This window comes from Bemisia tabaci, chromosome 1, assembly GCF_918797505.1.
Source record: "Bemisia tabaci chromosome 1, PGI_BMITA_v3".
NCBI lineage: Eukaryota > Metazoa > Arthropoda > Insecta > Hemiptera > Aleyrodidae > Bemisia > Bemisia tabaci.
Genome location: NC_092793.1, coordinates 32,020,265 through 32,038,737, shown reverse-complemented (window position 1 = coordinate 32,038,737; position 18,473 = coordinate 32,020,265). Strand labels below are relative to the sequence as shown.

The 18,473-nt window shown below is 42.0% G+C and overlaps 1 protein-coding gene across 1 annotated transcript in view; it reads left to right on the top strand.

Moving 5' to 3' along the window:
- LOC109037180 (F-box only protein 32) overlaps positions 1-18,473 on the top strand; it is a 70,285-nt gene that overhangs the window by 38,104 nt on the left and 13,708 nt on the right. The window contains exon 3 of the mRNA XM_019051720.2: positions 13,542-13,642. Coding sequence (XP_018907265.1) covers positions 13,542-13,642 — 101 coding nt within the window. The remainder of the gene's footprint in view (positions 1-13,541; positions 13,643-18,473) is intronic.

The following is an 18,473-nucleotide window of genomic DNA, read 5'->3' as shown; positions in this document are numbered from 1 at the left end:
TCTTATTTATCCATCACGTTTTAGGTTTGAAAGAAAGACTCATTCATTCAGAATCGATCCTTTTATTTGCTGTAAATGGTCCAAAATAGCAGAACTGAAATTCTTTAGGAAAGCTTACTTTCTGTTTTTGCTCACTATTTTCATCCCCCCTCTCCTCCCCCCACTCCTCCTCCCTCTCACTCTTCTCCTTCCCTCACCTCCTCCTCCTCCTCCTCCTCCTCCTCCTCCTCCTCCTCCTCCTCCTCCTCCTCCTCCTCCTCCTCCTCCTCCTCCTCCTCCCGCCCTGAATGCTGTAACCACCCGTTGCATCCGAATTCCTTTCGGACCACTCCAGCCATTGCCGGTTGTATTCGGCCATTTTGGGGGTGGGTTGTGGGTGGGTGTTTAAATTTCCACTCGAGAATTTTACTTCATAAATTCTTCCCTGATTACTCGCAAGATTAGCAAACTTGTGAGTGTATCTTGCTCGTTCAGTCGTATTCGCACGCAACATCAAATCATTCTTGACAATTATTGTGCACCCCTTGAACGGAGTTACGTTCCTTCGTCCGAGAGACGACGGAATGACGTCACGACGGACACGTGACTCGCCAGTCCTACCCGCTGGAGATGTGCCATTATGCCACGGATGATTTCTCCAAATTTTGAGTGGATTTCAGTGTGTCGACTGTGGCCAGTGGCGAGTGCGTGTCTGGTCCTTTGCCAAGAGCCCCCCCCCCCCCCCCCGCGTTTGCCAAATCGCACGAGATACGACCTGTTTCCCACTTCCGACCAATGCTCAACAAAATAGATTCAATTGAGATCAACCAACTTTAAATTAGAGTACGAGTCCTATGATCTGAATCGGTCTAGGGTTTAGGTTAAGGGTCTTTTGCAAGTTTTCTGAGCTGCCTAAAAATTTGGAAAAATCGGTCGTAAAATGAGGATTTGAGAAAAGTCGGTCGTCCGATCGGATTTTTTTACAAGCTATTTTTGTGGAGTTACATTCGCCTTTTTTTCCTCGCAAAAATTCAGGATTTGGAAAAATTATGAAATCAAGATTTGATTAGGATTTGGAAAAATTATGAAATCAGGATTTTGCAGTCAAAAATCAAGATTTCGCAAAATGAAAAAAAAAAAACTAGACACCCTGGTAAGCGGTTTTTGGATGAGTCGATTTGGGTGTCAACGCAATCTATTTTTCAATTTCCAGGGTGTCTACAAGTCCGAAAAGTCCGGAAACAGTACTGATTTTTTAAGGACGGTCCGGAAGTACTGATAAAGTACGGCAATTCCGCAAGAAAGTCCGAAATTTTTGTTGCAATTTGAGCGAGAAATTCAAATTTTTCGAATTTCGTTAGATGAAGGTCCTGAAAAAGTACTGAATTTTTACTGTGAAGGAGCTACTGAATTTCTTGGGAATGTACTGATGAATTACTGAAAAAGTACTGGTTTTTGGTCTGCCAGTTTTGGTAGACACCCCGATTTTGCAATCTGTCAACGCTGGCGGCGAGTAAGGGGAGTCGAACGAAAGAGAAATTACGGATTTACGGCGACGCCGGTGCTGTCCCGGCGCGGCGCGGCGTCCGGCAAGACTCTAAATCATCGGTGGAGTCAAATAAGAGTGGCTCTTCCTGAAACCCGCGATCCGCGTCCCGACGCCCGACACCGCGACCGACGCCGCGCGTCGACGCCGAGCACCAGCTGCTCCGTTTTACGATCCGTTGATTTAATATTCACGCTCGCATCGGATCAGTCCCGATGAGGCCACACTTCCACAGCCAGCCCGCGACTAGAGTACCTATATTGAGAGAGTATGGCCACTGGCGATACCACCTCTGATTGGCTCAGCCATCTTAGGCTGAATGGTGCCCTTAGGACCCAAAAATGGCGGACGCCTTAAATGAATGCAATGCAAAATGACTCAAAATGTAGTTTTCTTTGCTTATTGTAACGAGAAATTTACCCAAATGCACTATTGCGACTTCTTTACATATTTTTAAGGCTAATCGTGTGCAATTTTTGAGAAAAATTATCTTAGATGTAGTAAGGTTGGCAGCAAGTGCGGTTGGTGATAACCGTCAAAAGTTGGCAATGCCCCCCCCCCTCCCATCCACAAAAACCAAAAAAAGCACCGCCATTTTTGGGCCTCTCCATGGGGCCCAGTGGCCATACTCTCTCAATATAGGTACTCTAGCAACCAGCGGCCAGGCGCGAATCATCCATAGAGTACCTATACAGAGAGAGTGCGGGGACTTGTTGAAAATGGAGCCCATATAGGGCCCAAAAGGGCAGCCAACCTTCTATTCAAGGTGTCTACATTTCCGGAATTTCTAGAAAGTGTACTGGAAGTGGAATTAGTACTGATTTTTAAGGGCTGTTAGGAAGTACTGAAAAAGCGTGGAAATTCCGCAAGAAGGTCCGGAATTTTTTTAAATTTTTTGTCATTTCTGTCGAAATTTCAAATTTTTAAAATTTTTCTAAGTTCGTCAAATGGAGGTACTGAAAAAGTACGGAATTTTTCTGTCGGAGGAGGTACTGAATTTCTCGAGAATGTATTGAAAAAGTACTGTAAAAGTATTTATTTTTGACCAGCCTGTTTTAGTGGACACCCTGCTATTTCAAAAAATGTCATTGCCGATCTTCAAATTCCCAGACAACCAGGACGACAAAAACCGATGCTCCGAACTAAACTGAGATGACAAAAACTAAGTAAAATACGTTCTTTACAAACAACGGGACTTAAAAATTGTAACAATATGTCACGCTGGATGATTTAAATTCATAGATTGGCTGCCTTTTTGGGCCCTAGGAGCTCCATGGCCCAACCTCAAAATTACCAGCGCAAAGTTGGCAACAATTAGTTATGTAGTGTATTGACTTGTTTTTTTGGTTCAGGAAGGCCTTCGTAGCGCCTAGTGTCCATATTTTTCCTACTGAATCACTTTAGAGTGCCAAGAACCATGGCAACAGACAAGTTTGAAATCATTGCCCCCGGTCGCACCTAGAGTGCCTTGAGAGTCAAGACAACACCCTTCATGGAGTCACAAACGGGAATAAAGATTACAGAAATTGAACGTTTTTCGTAATCTTTGATCGGCCCATTCTCGAATTCCTTTCTTCGTTCCTTCCCTCATTCCGTTTGTTCCTTGCCGAACCCGTAATTCCCCGGTCCATCCCAGACTATAATCTTTGCAATCGGTGAAACTGTAATCTTTATTCCCGTTTGTGACACTGTGAAGGCCTAAAATACGGGAACCAATCAGAAATGGATTCAAATTGTCTTGACTCTCAGTATAAAAGGACTCTAGTCGCACCTTTGCCTGTTAACTTTGCGCGGCCGATTTCGCGTCACTTACTGTCTGTGGAGCCGCGGCTTGAGATGCTCGATGCCGCGCCACCAAGGCAAATTGCCTGTTGTTGCCTCCGCCACGCCACGCTCCCTTGCTCGTGGCGCTATCATGCTCCTCGCGCATCAGGCATCACTAATTAGACCCGAATGCCTGAAAGTGCACTCCAAGTCGCTGCATCTCCATCCGCATCTTGTCTCTATTTGTTCCACGCAAATGGGTCACTTGCGGATGTGACAGATGCGGGAAGTCAAGTGCTCGGAACAGGAACGGAAAAGTTCCTGCGGATCATGCGGAAAGGTCCCGTGAACATCTTCGGGAATCATAAGGAAAGGCCCCGTGAACATTTCTGGGAACTGTTGGAAAAGGTCCCACAAAAATCGGCATAGGAGGAGCTTACACTGGAAAGAAAAGTCGCTTGGATCTAGAGTACAGACTCTTGAAAACATAGACAAGAAAAAATACTTTTGATTTAATCGGATTTTTGCTTGAATCAAAAGGAAATCCGCTCAATAACAGGCGCGGCCCTTTGATTCAAGGAAAAATCCGATTGAATTAAGAACATTTTTTCTTGTCAATGTTATTGAAAGTCTAGACTTTTGATCCAAGCGACCTTTTTCTCCAGTGTACCGGTGTTTCAGCATAGTGTTGAGCCCGAAAGAAACTTGTTCGTAGAATCCTTCGAGTACTTGTCGTATTGACTGGACCCATGTTCCGACCTTTGTCAACTCAGCGCGTTTCCGTCAAGCGGTCGACCTGAAGTTCCCACTCGGACAGCAGATCCAAGGAGCGAATTTTGGCTCTGGACGCATGCCAGAATCCCAGCGAAATAAAATAGTAAATACACGCAAGGTCGTTTTGGGTTAGTTTGTTGTGAGTTGGACGTATTTTAAGATTCTTCGCGTCTCAAGAGTTGTTTTCTACGGTATAGGGTTCATCAAAACCTCCACTTGGGGGCGAAATTGCACTGAGCAGGCTCCCAGATTAGAACGAGATTACGATGCTCGGAATTTTCTCCCTAATTGCCAATTTTTCTTGACAAGGAGACAATCTTATCCTATTATTATTTTTTCTTAGATTCGCTGCACGTACACGAAGGAAAAATAATCGTTAATTGCCTCTCTATGATGGTAGTGGATTTCAGCTCACACCCACTTTTTTAGTCATTGTCACAGTGGTACTTAAATTGTAATATTGTAACTACGACTAAAGAAGTAGGTTGTATCTGGAATCCACTTGGAGCGTTGTGAGAGCAACGATTCTTTTTTCTCCGCGTGAGTCTTGTATTGGTGGTATGAATCTTTTGAAGTGCCAATCAAGAATGACATCGTTTTTGCCAAAAAAAATTGGAAGTCATTGTTTAAGTTCCTTTTTCAATATTCGTGGCCTTTGACCAGAGGAAAAGCTCTCTCTTACACATTACTCCAAATAATTAGATAATTCTTTTAGTGCACCGTTTAATCGGATTGAGAAATAATCAGTGTTTCGTTTAACGAAATCACAAACTTTTTCTAATGTACAGATCTGTTAATTATGTCGAGAAACATTTAGCGCACAAAAATAGGTATCCTTCCGTCGCAAAAATTTTAAAGTCAGTTCAGGTAGTCAGCTCAAACGACACATTTCTCTTTTTTTCTCTTGGAACGACAAGTTGAAAAAGCGCTATTGTCTGTATCACCCATGAGATTTTGGAGATCGAATGCCCATCGTATTCTGCATGAAAACATGATGAGAAAATACTTATTAATCTCGTACCCACCCTTGCGGTCCCTCGTATTTTGTTCTCCACGATGTAATGCGCCACTCACTCGTGGACAGAATTTGGCAACAGTATTTCAGAAGCTCGTGTTTTTATCTCCGAAAATCAGGTTTCCCGGATTCAAAGGAAACCGGAGGTTTTATTGCGTTATTGACATACTCCCTCGACAGAATGCCCTCGCTTGTTGGTCGTTAGTTTTATTTTCTTTTTTGCGAGGAAGTGTGTCATCTCATCTCATCTCATCTCATCAGCTGAGCGTGTCCGAGTCGGACGGGGTCTGTCAGAGTTGGAGGGCATGTAGCTCACTATAATATGCACGTTAAGTAATCGTATGATTCATGGAAGCTTTCCGAGAGAAAGTGAGAATTATGTATGCCATTAATCGATGAAAGGGAGCCGGGTAATTAGATTACGTTTCCGCCTTTGTTCCGAGTGCTTGCCGCCAGGTGGCGCTTACAATCACCTTCCTCGCCCATTAAACAAGTTTAAAATAAGGTAATGAACACTCAGCCTGGCAATATTATTCCAAAGGCTTAGTGTTTACAAGAATATGCTCTTTGCATCGAAATCCGGCGCCCTCTCGCTTTCTTAATTTTTGCCTCGGCAAGTTGTTTGAGGAATGTTTCCTGTAGAACCAAATAAAAGCGCTGGGTTAGAATAGACAGCTAGACAGGCTAAGAATAAAGCGACTCAATTTGTGTCTTTCTTGGCGTCTAAAGATGTCAAAAACAGGGCGTTGTCAGGGGATGTAATCAGCTCGGAAAAATCAGGGAATAGTTCAGGATTTCGACGAAAAAGACTGGACTTTTGAAAAATCTTGAAACTCAAAATTTGGAGGTGAGAAAAAAAAAAAAAAAAAAAAAAAAAAAAAAAAAACAGCGCTACCCACGCAATTAGACTGAGTATCAGTCTGGTTTTGGGTTCAATGCTCTGAGTTACACTCTAAATAGTGAATAGAAAAACTATTTTCAATGAGGACTTCCATTTCGTGGTTACCGTCTCGAAAGAACATAACTGCATTTCAATGTTGCCGATTTTCAAATTGCAATTTTACAAAGGGAGTCTTTTGCATTTCTAACTGAAAATTTCTCTGATTTTTCTTCTGATCTCGAGGAAAAATCCGAAACGTTTTGGACAAAACTTCCACCGGTACATTCTTGTAAAAAATGAAATTGTTTAGGTCAATTTTGCAGCCCAGGAATAGAGTCACGTTCCTTTTTCCGGGAAAAGACAAATTGGACGTATTTCTGATAAACGGAACCATGTGCATTAAGACATGAGCCCTGAGACCGATACGAATGTATGCGTAACAGGGTGCACGTTATACTGCACTTAGTTAATGGAGAATTTGCACGCAATTTTTTTATTGCTTCATCTGAAAGTGCTTAATGAGCTGAGTTCGCAATATTTTTCATAATTTTTTTCTGACATGGGAAATTGGAGAAAAATTGATTTAAAAGTGAGAAAATGTGCCGCCTTGTGACGTCATCTGGCGGCATTTCCCATTTAAACACATGTATTTTAACAGAATCGGTTATTTTGTCATATCTCCTCTAATAATTGCTCAATTTATGAATCAAGGGTATCTTCGTGTTCAGTTCACTCAGAGGATTCCACTTAAACAGGAAATTCATCAAATTTCAGACCCTTGCAAATTCTCCATTGTAGCCTATGGAATGATTAATGCACAAAGAAAAAAGTTTCACTAGTTTCTGTCATTGCAGAGATATCAGGTAAAGCCAAGAATTGTTCATTTTCAGTTTTACGCGTGCAAATTGTCTATTCGAAAATTCAGGGAATTTTTATTATTTTGGTGAGGGAAACCTAAAAAATTCCGAGAATCCTTTCTCGCCGAGCCTGTCGACACCCCGGTGGGAACCTAAAATTTCTTGTGGTAGAAAATAATTATGTCCTGTAGAGGAGAGGAGTCGTCCCAAAAGTTTAATCGTTTCCCGTTTTGTAGTTGTTTTGACCGAGACGCGAGACGAGCACAAAACGTGAGGGTTTATAATTGTCCCGGCGGCGGAGACCCAGCGCCATGCCTTGCATGATTAATGACGCGAGTGAAAACTTAATAGCTCCGCACACGACTCAATCAAGATCTATTCGACATCACGTCGTAGTTTTCTTCACTCTCCACAAAGTTCAGTCCCAGCGCAAGCTTGTATACCTCCATCCACTTCGTGTTCTCTATTCTTTTTCATTCTGACAAAATTGAAATCCCATTTCGCACGCCCGCACTGTATTGGGTACCTTATCCCCCCCCCCCCCCCTCAACAGACCATACAAAATTTACAAGATAGACATTGACTGAGAATTGACAATGCAACTAATGCAGCTGATGTTAGTATTATAAGTCCGCCACGTCTTACTCTGCCCGAGAGTCGTTTAAAATATTAATTTATAAAAATGTGCCCTTTTAGGAATGCTAATATTTTAAAGTTTTTTGGTGAAAAAAACATCTTTAATGATTTCTTTTCCCGGAGCACAGGTCCGGATTTACCTGCTTGCCGCTCATGGGCCGCCTGTATTTTTCCGCCCCTTCTCATTCGTTTTGAAACATCAATAGATCGTATTCGACAGTGGTTCGATGTATAGTTTGGTTCAAAACAATAGAACATAACTTCAAACAAAAATTTTATGATTTAATTCGGAAAAGCTGAAAATGATAAAATTCCTAACAATTTCACTTTTCATTGCCATTTGGTACTCGAGAGAAAAAAAAATCGGTCACATAAGACCCGTCACCTCAGATTTTTAAATTGACTTTTGAGGCTGTGGTTACATATTGAACCAAACGATATCAATATAATCTCACCTGTGTGATCTGTCGAATACGATCTATAAAAACCATAAAGTGAACGTGCCGGTGGAGGAGGGGTGTATGAGACGCGTTTACTCGTGATGGGTACATTTTTTGTGAAAGCCCTGTCAACACTAACAAAAGTTCAGTTCCGTAAATCCATCCCTGTTTGGACAAGGCCTTCCATTTATAAAAAAACGAACGAAAAAATTATGCAAGAACAAACATAAATGTGGTTAGTAATTTTTACTCCCGCCGCTGCCCGACCGAACTGTTTTGGCGCAATGCGTGAAGTATTCATGCAGTCTTGTAGGCGCTGTGCGTTTCAGGCCGACTGCTGCTGACCGCGCGCTGTGTGTTGGACGCAATGCGTGAAGTATTCATGCAGTCTTGTAGGCGCTATGCGTTTCATGCCGACCGCCACACCGCTCCGTTCTATGTCAAATTGCGTGTTTGGTTTCTCCTTTAACTCGACTTATTAAAGGTGCTGTCTCTTGTATCACCGAAAGACGACAAAATTAGAAAAATTACTATACTTTCACTCTCAGGAAATGAGAGATTTTGTCGCCTTTTCTCGTTTGTAATTTATTTTCTGAATCCGATTTTTTTCTCTTTTTTTGATACCTACATTCAAAAATATTGCAAAATTTGCCGCCCCCTACATGTTGCCGCCATGGGCCGCGACCCATGTGGTCACCCTCTTAATCCGGCCCTGCCGGAGCATTGTTTCATCACAGGTTTTTTTGGAGGGACAAATTAAAACGAAATACCTGCGTTTCCAAATAGGGGCACAAGTATGCATTTTTTGACAGGTTTTTCAAAATTATCAGATTATATAACTAAAAGTTACATGAAAAGTCTCGACGGAACGTTTCAAACTTAGATATCCTGTTCTTCATTTATAAGAGGTGTCTATTGCAATAAATCCGCTCTCGATTTTTTTTAGTGCAGTGTTCTATTTATTTGCCAGTTATCTCAATTTGACACCAAGACCCGATTCCTGTTGGAGTTTTTGATCCAATATCGGAGTGTGTGAACGCATTTATAAGTTCATGCCCGCAGCACTCACACAAGTTGATGGTGTTGCGAAGCGCAAGCTGCCAAGTGGAAACCGGTAGCTGTTGCTTCTCGCGCGGTGAGCGACATCCCACAGCCTACGTTGCCACATCTGACTCAAAAAGAGAGCATTGCTGTCTTGTTGCCGTTCCCTGATTCTATTTTACCCGCGCCAAGGGAAAACGCTGTAAGAACAGTCTAATGCTACCAAATCTACCCCTTGGAAGTATTTATTTCTGTGGAAATTTGAATTTTTTATTAATTTTTTTTTTTTTTTCGGAAAATAGATCCTTTCGATTCAAACTGCAAATGAAATTCGCTGAAAAATTGAAAGAAAAGTTTAATGAATTTCGGTGTTTTATCAAAGAAAATATGGCAAAGTTCGAAAACGGTGTTACTCTGTAACAGGATAAAACCAGGCTGTTCAGGACCCAGAAAACCCCCTGAAAAATCACCGCTCTTATTTTATTGATGCGAGGTGAAAGAAGCCAAATTAGTAGCTTGAAAAGAAAATTCTGCTAAAAAGTAAGTAAAATCACAGAAGTTTCCAACAAATAACGTTGACTACAGCTTTCTCCGCAAGAAAAATTAAGTATGACGGAAAATCTGCAACGTCGCAAACAGGGATACGTAAAATTTCGCCTTTTGGCAATCAATGTGGATTGAAGGCGTCTTCACAAGGCAGTGTCGCATTATTATTTTAAAGACTTGCGGATCATTTGATTTTGCTCCGGACTGATTTGATTTCGGATTAATACACGGGAGAATCCTATTCGGACTATCGGCACGGTTGCCAGGTTTGGAGGTAAAATGTGGACATTGTGCATGGTTTTAGATACGGGAAAGTGCCGTTTTTCCATACCATCTGGCAACATGCACTTATGCACTTTCCGCGTCTGCCTGTCCCGGTTCTCATGCTGTGACTCAGAGACGCCACCGCACCGCGTCAACCTGCAATGAGAGTAAGATTCAAGCTTTTATGCAACCGACTCGCCCCTCATGCAACAGCCGCCGATCTATGTCGACTCAATTTTCTCCCTTTCAATTTTGGCAAGTCTCCTTCTTGCTTTTAATCCCTCAGATTTTTGTGCGGGTTCATAAAAGTTCTCAAGAATAATTGTGACCAAATCTGTGAAAATGGACCTTATCTTACAGAAATTATTTGAGTAATTGGTATACCGCTATATGTAGGAAGAATTCCGGGTATTCCGGCGCCGGCGCAAGTTGGACCGTGGAAGCTCATAAATTGAGGGATATATGAGGTCTTGAATTCTGAGACAAAAATTCTGAGGCTCTTGAAAAACGTGCATGGTTCAAGCTCTTGAGAAACGTTCTCGGAAATTTTTTTCCGGAAGACAAGGTTCTTTTTCTCAGATTCGGCCAATATTTCTCGTATTTTCCCCTTACTCCTTGAAAAATACTCATAAATGGACGAAATTACCCAGGGCAATCGAGATCTTGTCGGAAAGTATTTGAATAAATAAAAAAAATTGCGCACGGCTCCGAGAAAGGTTATTTGATTGGTCGGAATATTGAAAATCGTTCTCTTATCCTGTGCAACCTATTCACTGCGCGGAGGAAAACACTCGTTGAGTCAAAGAAATGACTTATTGCGTCTTGTGAGATTCGAGCCGTGACGGAGAAAGTTTTTCTGTTGATAGCGGTGGTTGTTATAGACTCGGGAAAATGGGGACTAACTATAGAGTCTCTCCTGGGTTTCCGGTAGTTAGTCTATTATCTCTTACCTATACCTCCTTTGTCCATTGCAAACACCGCTTCTACCAATAAGATTGCTTCATTCTCATTTTCACCTCGCCTGGTTTGTCTATAGAGTCCGCGCCAACTTTTAGTTTACACTCATTAACATTGCGACAAAATATCCATCACCTTGCTTCTTGCATTCACTTTTATCCGGAAATGACTTCAGGCGGTCTTCTGTCGCAGTCTCAAAGTGAGTAAAGTTATTTGGCGTGTACGCCAACTTTATCCATCAATGCAGTGGTGTGGCATGCCTTGCAATATTTCGATTGATCTGCCATTTAAACTTATGGAAAAGGATCGATAAACAGGGTGCGCTCAACGAACGTCCATATAATCTATTCTTTACCATAGCTACAAAGGAGGGAATATCGATCATTCACGCCTCGCCACTGTATTACTGTTAATAATCATCCCGCAGTTCGGTTCAATGAAGAATGCCGGACCAAGTTTTTGCGCTGTTCTCCCTATTTTAATTTTCCGCAACTACACTTATTGATGGAATTGCATGCACTGGCGGATCCAGCAAATTTGCAACATTGTTTTTTCTCAATTTAAACCTATGGAAATGTATCGCTTCTTGAAGGGGCCAGGTGCTCCGACAAGAATCGATTATTTAACATAGGTTTAAATTGAGGAAATCCAGTTTTGTCAAATTGCTTGATCTGCCCCTGATTGCATGCAGTTCTTTATGGAGGTGGCGAAGATTATCTTAATCGGCGACGACTTACACCGGAAAAAAAAAAAAAAAAAAACGCATTGGATCTAGAGTCCAGACTCTTAAAAACATCGACAAGAAAAAATACTCTTGATTCAATCAGATTTAAGCTTAATCAAAAACCAAGCCTCTTAATTTGAGCGGATTTCCTTTTGATTTAAGCTTAAATCTGATTGAATCAAGAGTCCTTTTTCTTATTGTCAATGTTTTCAAGAGTCTACACTCTAGATCCAGTGTGTGTTTTTTTTCCAGTGTACACCGTGCTTTGCGAAGGACCCATTAATCTGCCATTTCAACCTATGGAAAAGGATCAATGATCAGGGTACATGTTAAAGAATCGATTCTTTACCATAGCTTCAAAGGGGAAAATATCGATAGCAGATGATTCACGATTCGTGTGATGAATAGCCGTCGAACTGGACGTTCCATGTCAACACTGTCAACCGCGAGACGACCGATCGAGATGGACACGAGGACTGGGTCAACGACTCGCGTTGCAGTGAGTCATTCACAACACGATCCATCCAATACAAGCTCACTGCGCTGCGCCGCACTAGAGTCCCTTTATACTGAGAGTCAAGACAATTTGAATCCATTTCTGATTGGTTCCCGTATTTTAGGCCTCCACAGTGTCACAAACGGGAATAAAGATTACATTTTCACCATTTGCAAAGATTATAAGCTGGAATGGACCAGGGAATTACGGGTTCGGCAAGGAACAAACGGAATGAGAGGAGGAACGGAGAAAGGCATTTGAGAATGGGCCGATCAAAGATTACGAAAAACATTCAATTTCTGTAATCTTTATTCCCGTTTGTGACATCCATGAGCCGCATTGTCTTGACTCTCAGTATAAAGGGACTCTACGCCGCACAATGAGTCAAGTCCAGGAGAGATGTCGGACATGACCTTTTTTTTACTAAAACAGCAAATTTCTATATTTATTCCGTCAAATTTCAAATTTTGAGAGGTGGTTCGCGAAGGAAATTTTTCGAGAAAACCAATGGGACCATTTTCAAGACCCCAAGATTTTGTAATAACGAAGTTGTAAGCTTTTAAAGTCTCTATATTTTGTCTGACTTCTCCCATCGACTTGATCCGTTGTGCGCCGGCCGAGTCGGCCACCAGACCAGACGGTACACCTACGCGATCAAGTCGGGCTGTCATCTCAACGGCCAAGACTCCCGGATTTAACGATTTGTAAAATTTTCACTTCAGTCGTCTGGAGCTTTTACGAAGAGTCAGTCATCTAGAATTTTTCTCAATTTTTACTAGTCCGATCCCTGTCTCGGAAGTCGTCGCGGCAATAGCCGCGTCAAGACTATCGAATAAGCGAAGGGCGTCCGTCCTGTCCGTTGAGGACGGCGATCGCAATCCCGTCCTGCACGGTTCAAGTTGGGGGCAGTCAGGTCAAAATAGCATTTGACCCGGAATAAATTGCAACGAAAGCTTTTTTTGCGGGAATATCTCTAGTTTTAGAGTATAACTATAGGTAGTACCATAGGTACTACCACTAACCATAGGTAGGGTAACAGGTAGTATAACTTATACTACCTAAACAACATGTTAAAAGTTCGACACGGTTTGGCGATCGAAGGGGAGAAATGACCCTAAAACGCTAAAATGCACTAACAATTTGCATTTTTAAGATATTTTTACATTTTTTACGAAAAGTATTAAGCTTTTACCAAAAGAGCAAAGGGCCTTCTAGAAAGTACATTTTAGGAAGTACATACATTGCACTTTTAATTTGCTTTAAAATGAGTGGCCGTTCAACACTCTGCAAAGATTCGTTCTTTAGTTACAGGGAAAAGAAAAGAGCTTAAATTTCCGGCAACTTTGCGAGAAATCGTGTTTTTCAGCAGTTATCATCATTTTCGACGAAAAATATTAAGTTAGCTCCGGAAAAGCTGAAAATTATGTTGAAAGTAAATTAAATATACGTTGCATTTTTTTACCTCTTATTTGTGCATTCTATTTCTACTTCGGCAATCGATGTACATTATATATAAACCATGTAACAATATATCTAAGGAAGCTAATGTTTTGGAACCTGCAAATGAAATATATGTACCAGTTCTATGCTCTGCTCTCATTACCTTTGTTTATTCATTCCAGGTTGCAAGAGGCAGAAGAAGACAAAGAAAATAGGCCAATCGATGATTCCGAGAACTTAAAAACACTCCAAAGTCTTTCAGATGGAAACAAAAATATACCAGGTGCGTACCCTTATTTTAACTTTATTTCATTGAAAATTCAGTGAGCATGTACTTGAAGTGCTTGTCTTGATGTATTTTAATCGGAGATTTGAAATTTCCAATCACAAATTCATTTCAATTGAATCGAACGTATGATCCTTATTGAAGAGAAGATATCGAGCACCAGGCACCGGGCACCAGGGATGTGGAGATACGGTGGATCGGACCGGGCAGGGATACAGGATGACTTAAAGTCCGGGTTCGGACATCACGACAGGCCGAAGGGATTTGATTATGAGAGTGGTGGGTGATGGCCTTGACCTATTTCTGCCGCGCGCTGTGTCCAGTAGAACAAATTGGCTGACCTCAGAGATCAGAGTACGAGGGCAAAGGCTTAATCAAATGTTTGTATGCTAACACCTCGGCGCGCCAGCACGTGACTCTCAGATCCTGTGCCTTGATCGCTCGTTCAACACACACTAGAAAAAAAAAAAACACATTGGATCTAGAGTCCAGACTCTTGAAAACATTGACAAGGAAATGGACTCTTGATTCAATCAGATTTAAGCTTAAATCAAAAGGAAATCCGCTCAAATTAAGAGCCTTGGTTCTTGATTTAAGCAAAAATCCGATTGAATCAAGAGTATTTTTTCTTGTCGATGTTTTTAAGAGTCTGGACTCTAGATCCAATGTGTTTTTTTCCAGTGCAGGGTGGCCATGGTCGATGAACTGAATGAATGGTCGATGAATGGTTGAGAAACTTAGAAAAGTCAGGAGAGGGATGAAAGGGGGCTCAGAAAAAACTAGGAAATGTCAGGGCAAACCGGCGAAATCGCGCATTCGAAAGTGGCGAATTTATCCACTAATCGCGGTTTTGGGCGTGGTCGAACTAGCGTTAGATATATAGCATCGACTAAATGAAACGTCTAATCAGATTTTAAATTTCTAGCCAAAAAAACGACCTTGCACATTGTCATTCCCCGGACGAAAGAACGTAACTTCATTCCAAGGGTGCGAAATTGACTCGAACAAATTTTCTTACAAAAATGTACCAGTACCAATTTCTTCCAAAAATGTTTCTGATTTTTACATGCTCTTAGGAGAAAATTCAGGTTTCGAATTTCAAACGTTCTCTTAATAAAAATACAAGTTGTCAGAGAAAAATTGGCAGCATTGTAATGTAGTTATGTTCTTTGGTGAAGGAAACGACGGCGTAAGTCTTCAGAAAGTACTTGCTATGCAGTGGCGTGGCGTGAACAATCGATTATCGATATTTCCCCATTTTAAGCTATAGTAAAGAATCGATTATGAAGGCGTTCGTTGCGAACACCCTGTATATCGATTCTTTTCCTTGGGTTTAAATGGCAGATCAATCGTTGTATCGCAAAGGACGCCACGCCACTGTTGTTATGAAAAACAATTGCAAAAGTCGGCGTCATTCCCACCATTTTTCACCTCTAGTTGTACGCGTGCAAATTTTCGACTTGCAAAGTCAGGGAATTCCCGAAAAAGTCCGGACGTTTTTTCCGCTGAATATTAAACAACCTGAAAATTCAGAAATAAAAAAACGGGATTCCGCTTTAAAAAAGAGAGAAAAAGAAGGAAGAAAAACCGTTGCACCTGATACAGAGATCGATGGCTGGACTCAATTTCACAGCCAAATCTTTTTTTTACACCTCCAAATCCTGCAAATTGTTTTTTCAGAATGATTTTTCATGGCGATCTGTCTCAAGGGGTTGACGTTTCAGGAACGGGAACGTTTCGTTGGGCAATCGGTCGGTTCACTCGAGGAACGTTATTAATTAGTGCGGCTCCTTGGTCCACTTGATTTCCTGTTCCTTCAATTGATTTTAATTATTTAAGCGCGACTCCAGCGGACGACTCCCCAATCCGTCCACGTCCAATTCATCCTTTCTGCATGCGTGCTTACCTTCGGCACCCAAGCCCTGGCTTCGAGTCCCGCGCAGTAGCCATTCTCGTAATTGACCACTAGACAAGGTACGAATTTCAGCATTCTGATATAGGTTTCTTAACCGAAATTTCACGTAGAACACGATGCGCACAACAAAAACTACCGAAATCAACTCCTTACGAAGAAATTAAATGATTCTTGATGCGTGAATTGAAACCACCCGCTCATGAAAATAATCCCTTTTAAGGATCTCTTGCCAAAGTTTCACCGCTCGAAGTTCGTTAAAATTGCCCCTTTTATGATACCGAATTAAGGCTCTCCTTAAACTTCCCTTAGCCACCATATGAACCATATGGAGCCTCCTGAGGGAGGAGCTGTTCATTGGCGGATCTAGCAAATTGGCAACATTCCCATTGTTTTTCTCCATTTACCCCGGTAAAGATTGGCAGTAGAATGTGTGTTCCAAAATACTATAGACCTAAAGCCGGCTGTAAGATTTCCAATAGCTTCTGTAGTCGGCTGTACAATTTCTTATAGCCTTTTATAGCCGATGGCGATTAAGCGACAGCCAGACGATGAAGTTTATGCTAAACGTATCTAAATACGGATACTAGGACCTAGTTAGTTTTTGGACTACCGCTCTCTTTTTGTGCCGTAGTATCTTGATTTATTTTGCGAGGAAAGCTCCGTACTTTTGAAGGATGCCTGTCATTCTTAATATGTTGGAGCGCCTTCAACTTTTTTTATGATACTGTGCAATACCTCTGGTGTGAAGAAGTTGCTTCAGACGCCGTGGCGCGCTGCGGTGCGGCAGGCGGGCAGCCAGCGCGAAACGCGCATTGGCGCCTACAAACCTAACAGGGATACTTCACGCATTGCGCAATGCGTGAAGTATCCCTGTTAGGTTTGTAGGCGCCAGTGCGTCGCTGCTCCGCTTTGTGTCAGGCTCTAATATTTAATCTCGCGGAGTCAGCGTTTTCAACTCATGATTTTGAAATGTTTGCACACTCTGTATGGATTATTCTCATTTTGATTGATGAAAAAAATATGTTTTAAAGGAAAATATAATGTGTGTTTTGTAAATATTAAGGTAGTTCCGTATCAAACTTAATGATTTCCTAAGCACACGAATTTCTACACAATTTCTTATAGCCCTTTATAGCCAATGGCGATAAAGTGCAAAGCCCGGCGATAGGAACTATTGCCCGACTGTATACTTTTTTATAGCTTCGTATAGCCCGGCTATATGATTTGCTCCGCTTTCTACAGCCAGCTATATGATTTTCAATAGCCTTCTTTAGTCGGCTTTAAGAACTCCTATGATATTTTGAAACGCAGCTCCTATCGTCAATGTTTACCAGGGTAAACCTATAGAAATGTATTGACTCTTGGACGGGCCAGGTGCTCCGACAAGAATCGATTATTTAACATAGATTTAAATGGAGGTAATCCAAATTGCTGGATCCGCCTCTGGAGCTGTTTAAACAACGACTATGAATACGGTCCTTCATCGTGTACTTAAGTGGGGAAAAAACAATGGTGGCCACTTGCAAGAATTGCGCCTTTTGGTCCCGCAATCTGCATTTGAGTAGCCTTACCTTGCCTGACAGTCATCATTTGCTGCACAGGCGGATCCAGCAATTTGGCAACACCGGATTCCCTCCATATAAACCTACGTTATACTATCGATTCTTATCGGAGCACCTGACCCCTCCAAGAATCGATACATTTCCACAGGTTTAAATGGAGAAAAACCGTTGTTTTTCTGCCAAATTTACCAATTTGCTGGATCCGCCAATGATTCGCTGACGATTCTGTGACATTTTGAATCGACCCATTTTTCCAGAGATGCTCGAAAGTGCCTGTTTTTTTTACCGGAGCCGCGGGTTCGATTCGTTTGAATGAAGCGTGTCCGAGAACCATTCAATGCTTCACGTCTCGGTAACAAGCGTTGAATGAAGCCACCGGGAGGGGGGGGGGGGGGTGTACAAATTGAATTGAATCCGAGCAGCAGAATGATGAAATCAAGTAGAAAGCTAAGTGCGACGCAATGAATGGGATTTGGCACGGCCAAGTGTAAGCAGATACACTTTTATTTTTGAAAATGGAAAGTGTGTGGCGGGAGTGACGGGGCGTCACGATCTGCTGTCGCGAGCGGAGGTGTTCAACCTCGGATCTGTCTGTGGTCAGGGTCCAGGAAGCAGCAGGCTGATTATTGAAATTTATAGACAAAGTGATGGACAACGGAGACAAAGGGGAAATAAAGTGATTCTATCGGCGAAAGGGTGTAATTGCAGTGGAAGGAGGAGGTGTACGAAATCGACCCACTAATGGCACACCCTCTAGTAAGTTCATAACAATCACCCATTTCGACCAATAGGATCCCTTCCTTATCCTAGAGTACCTGTATAGCGAGAGTATAGACAGATGTGAAACTCCGAAAATCCATCAGGCCTTCACCGATGCCTCCGTGAATAAAGTTAGGGCCCAGAAATGCAGCCAACCTATGAATTTCAATCATCCAGAACGATTTATTAATACAATTGTTACGAACCTTCGTTTATAAAGCACGTATTTAACTTAGTTTTTGCCTAAATTTACTCATTTTTGTGGAAGAACGCTCATTTATGTACTTTCTTAGCCATCTTCGTTAGAATTGGAATCCACAGACTGGCAGTGAAATTTAGTGCGTCAGAAGTTGGTTAGAAGGGTGGCTGCACTTTTGGGCCCTAAGCTCTCCATGAAGCGATCTGTCCATACTCTCGCTATACAGGTACTCTACCTTATCCCGGTGTCTCGCGCTGCATACAGATAAACTCACAGGGGTCGCAAAACGGGCCTAAGAAAGCGCGAAGCGCCCTCTTGGGGTCGGACTTCCAAGTGGCCAGGGGGCGTGCCTCCTTGCTTTGTCATATTAAGTAATTCAACTTCTGTTTCTGT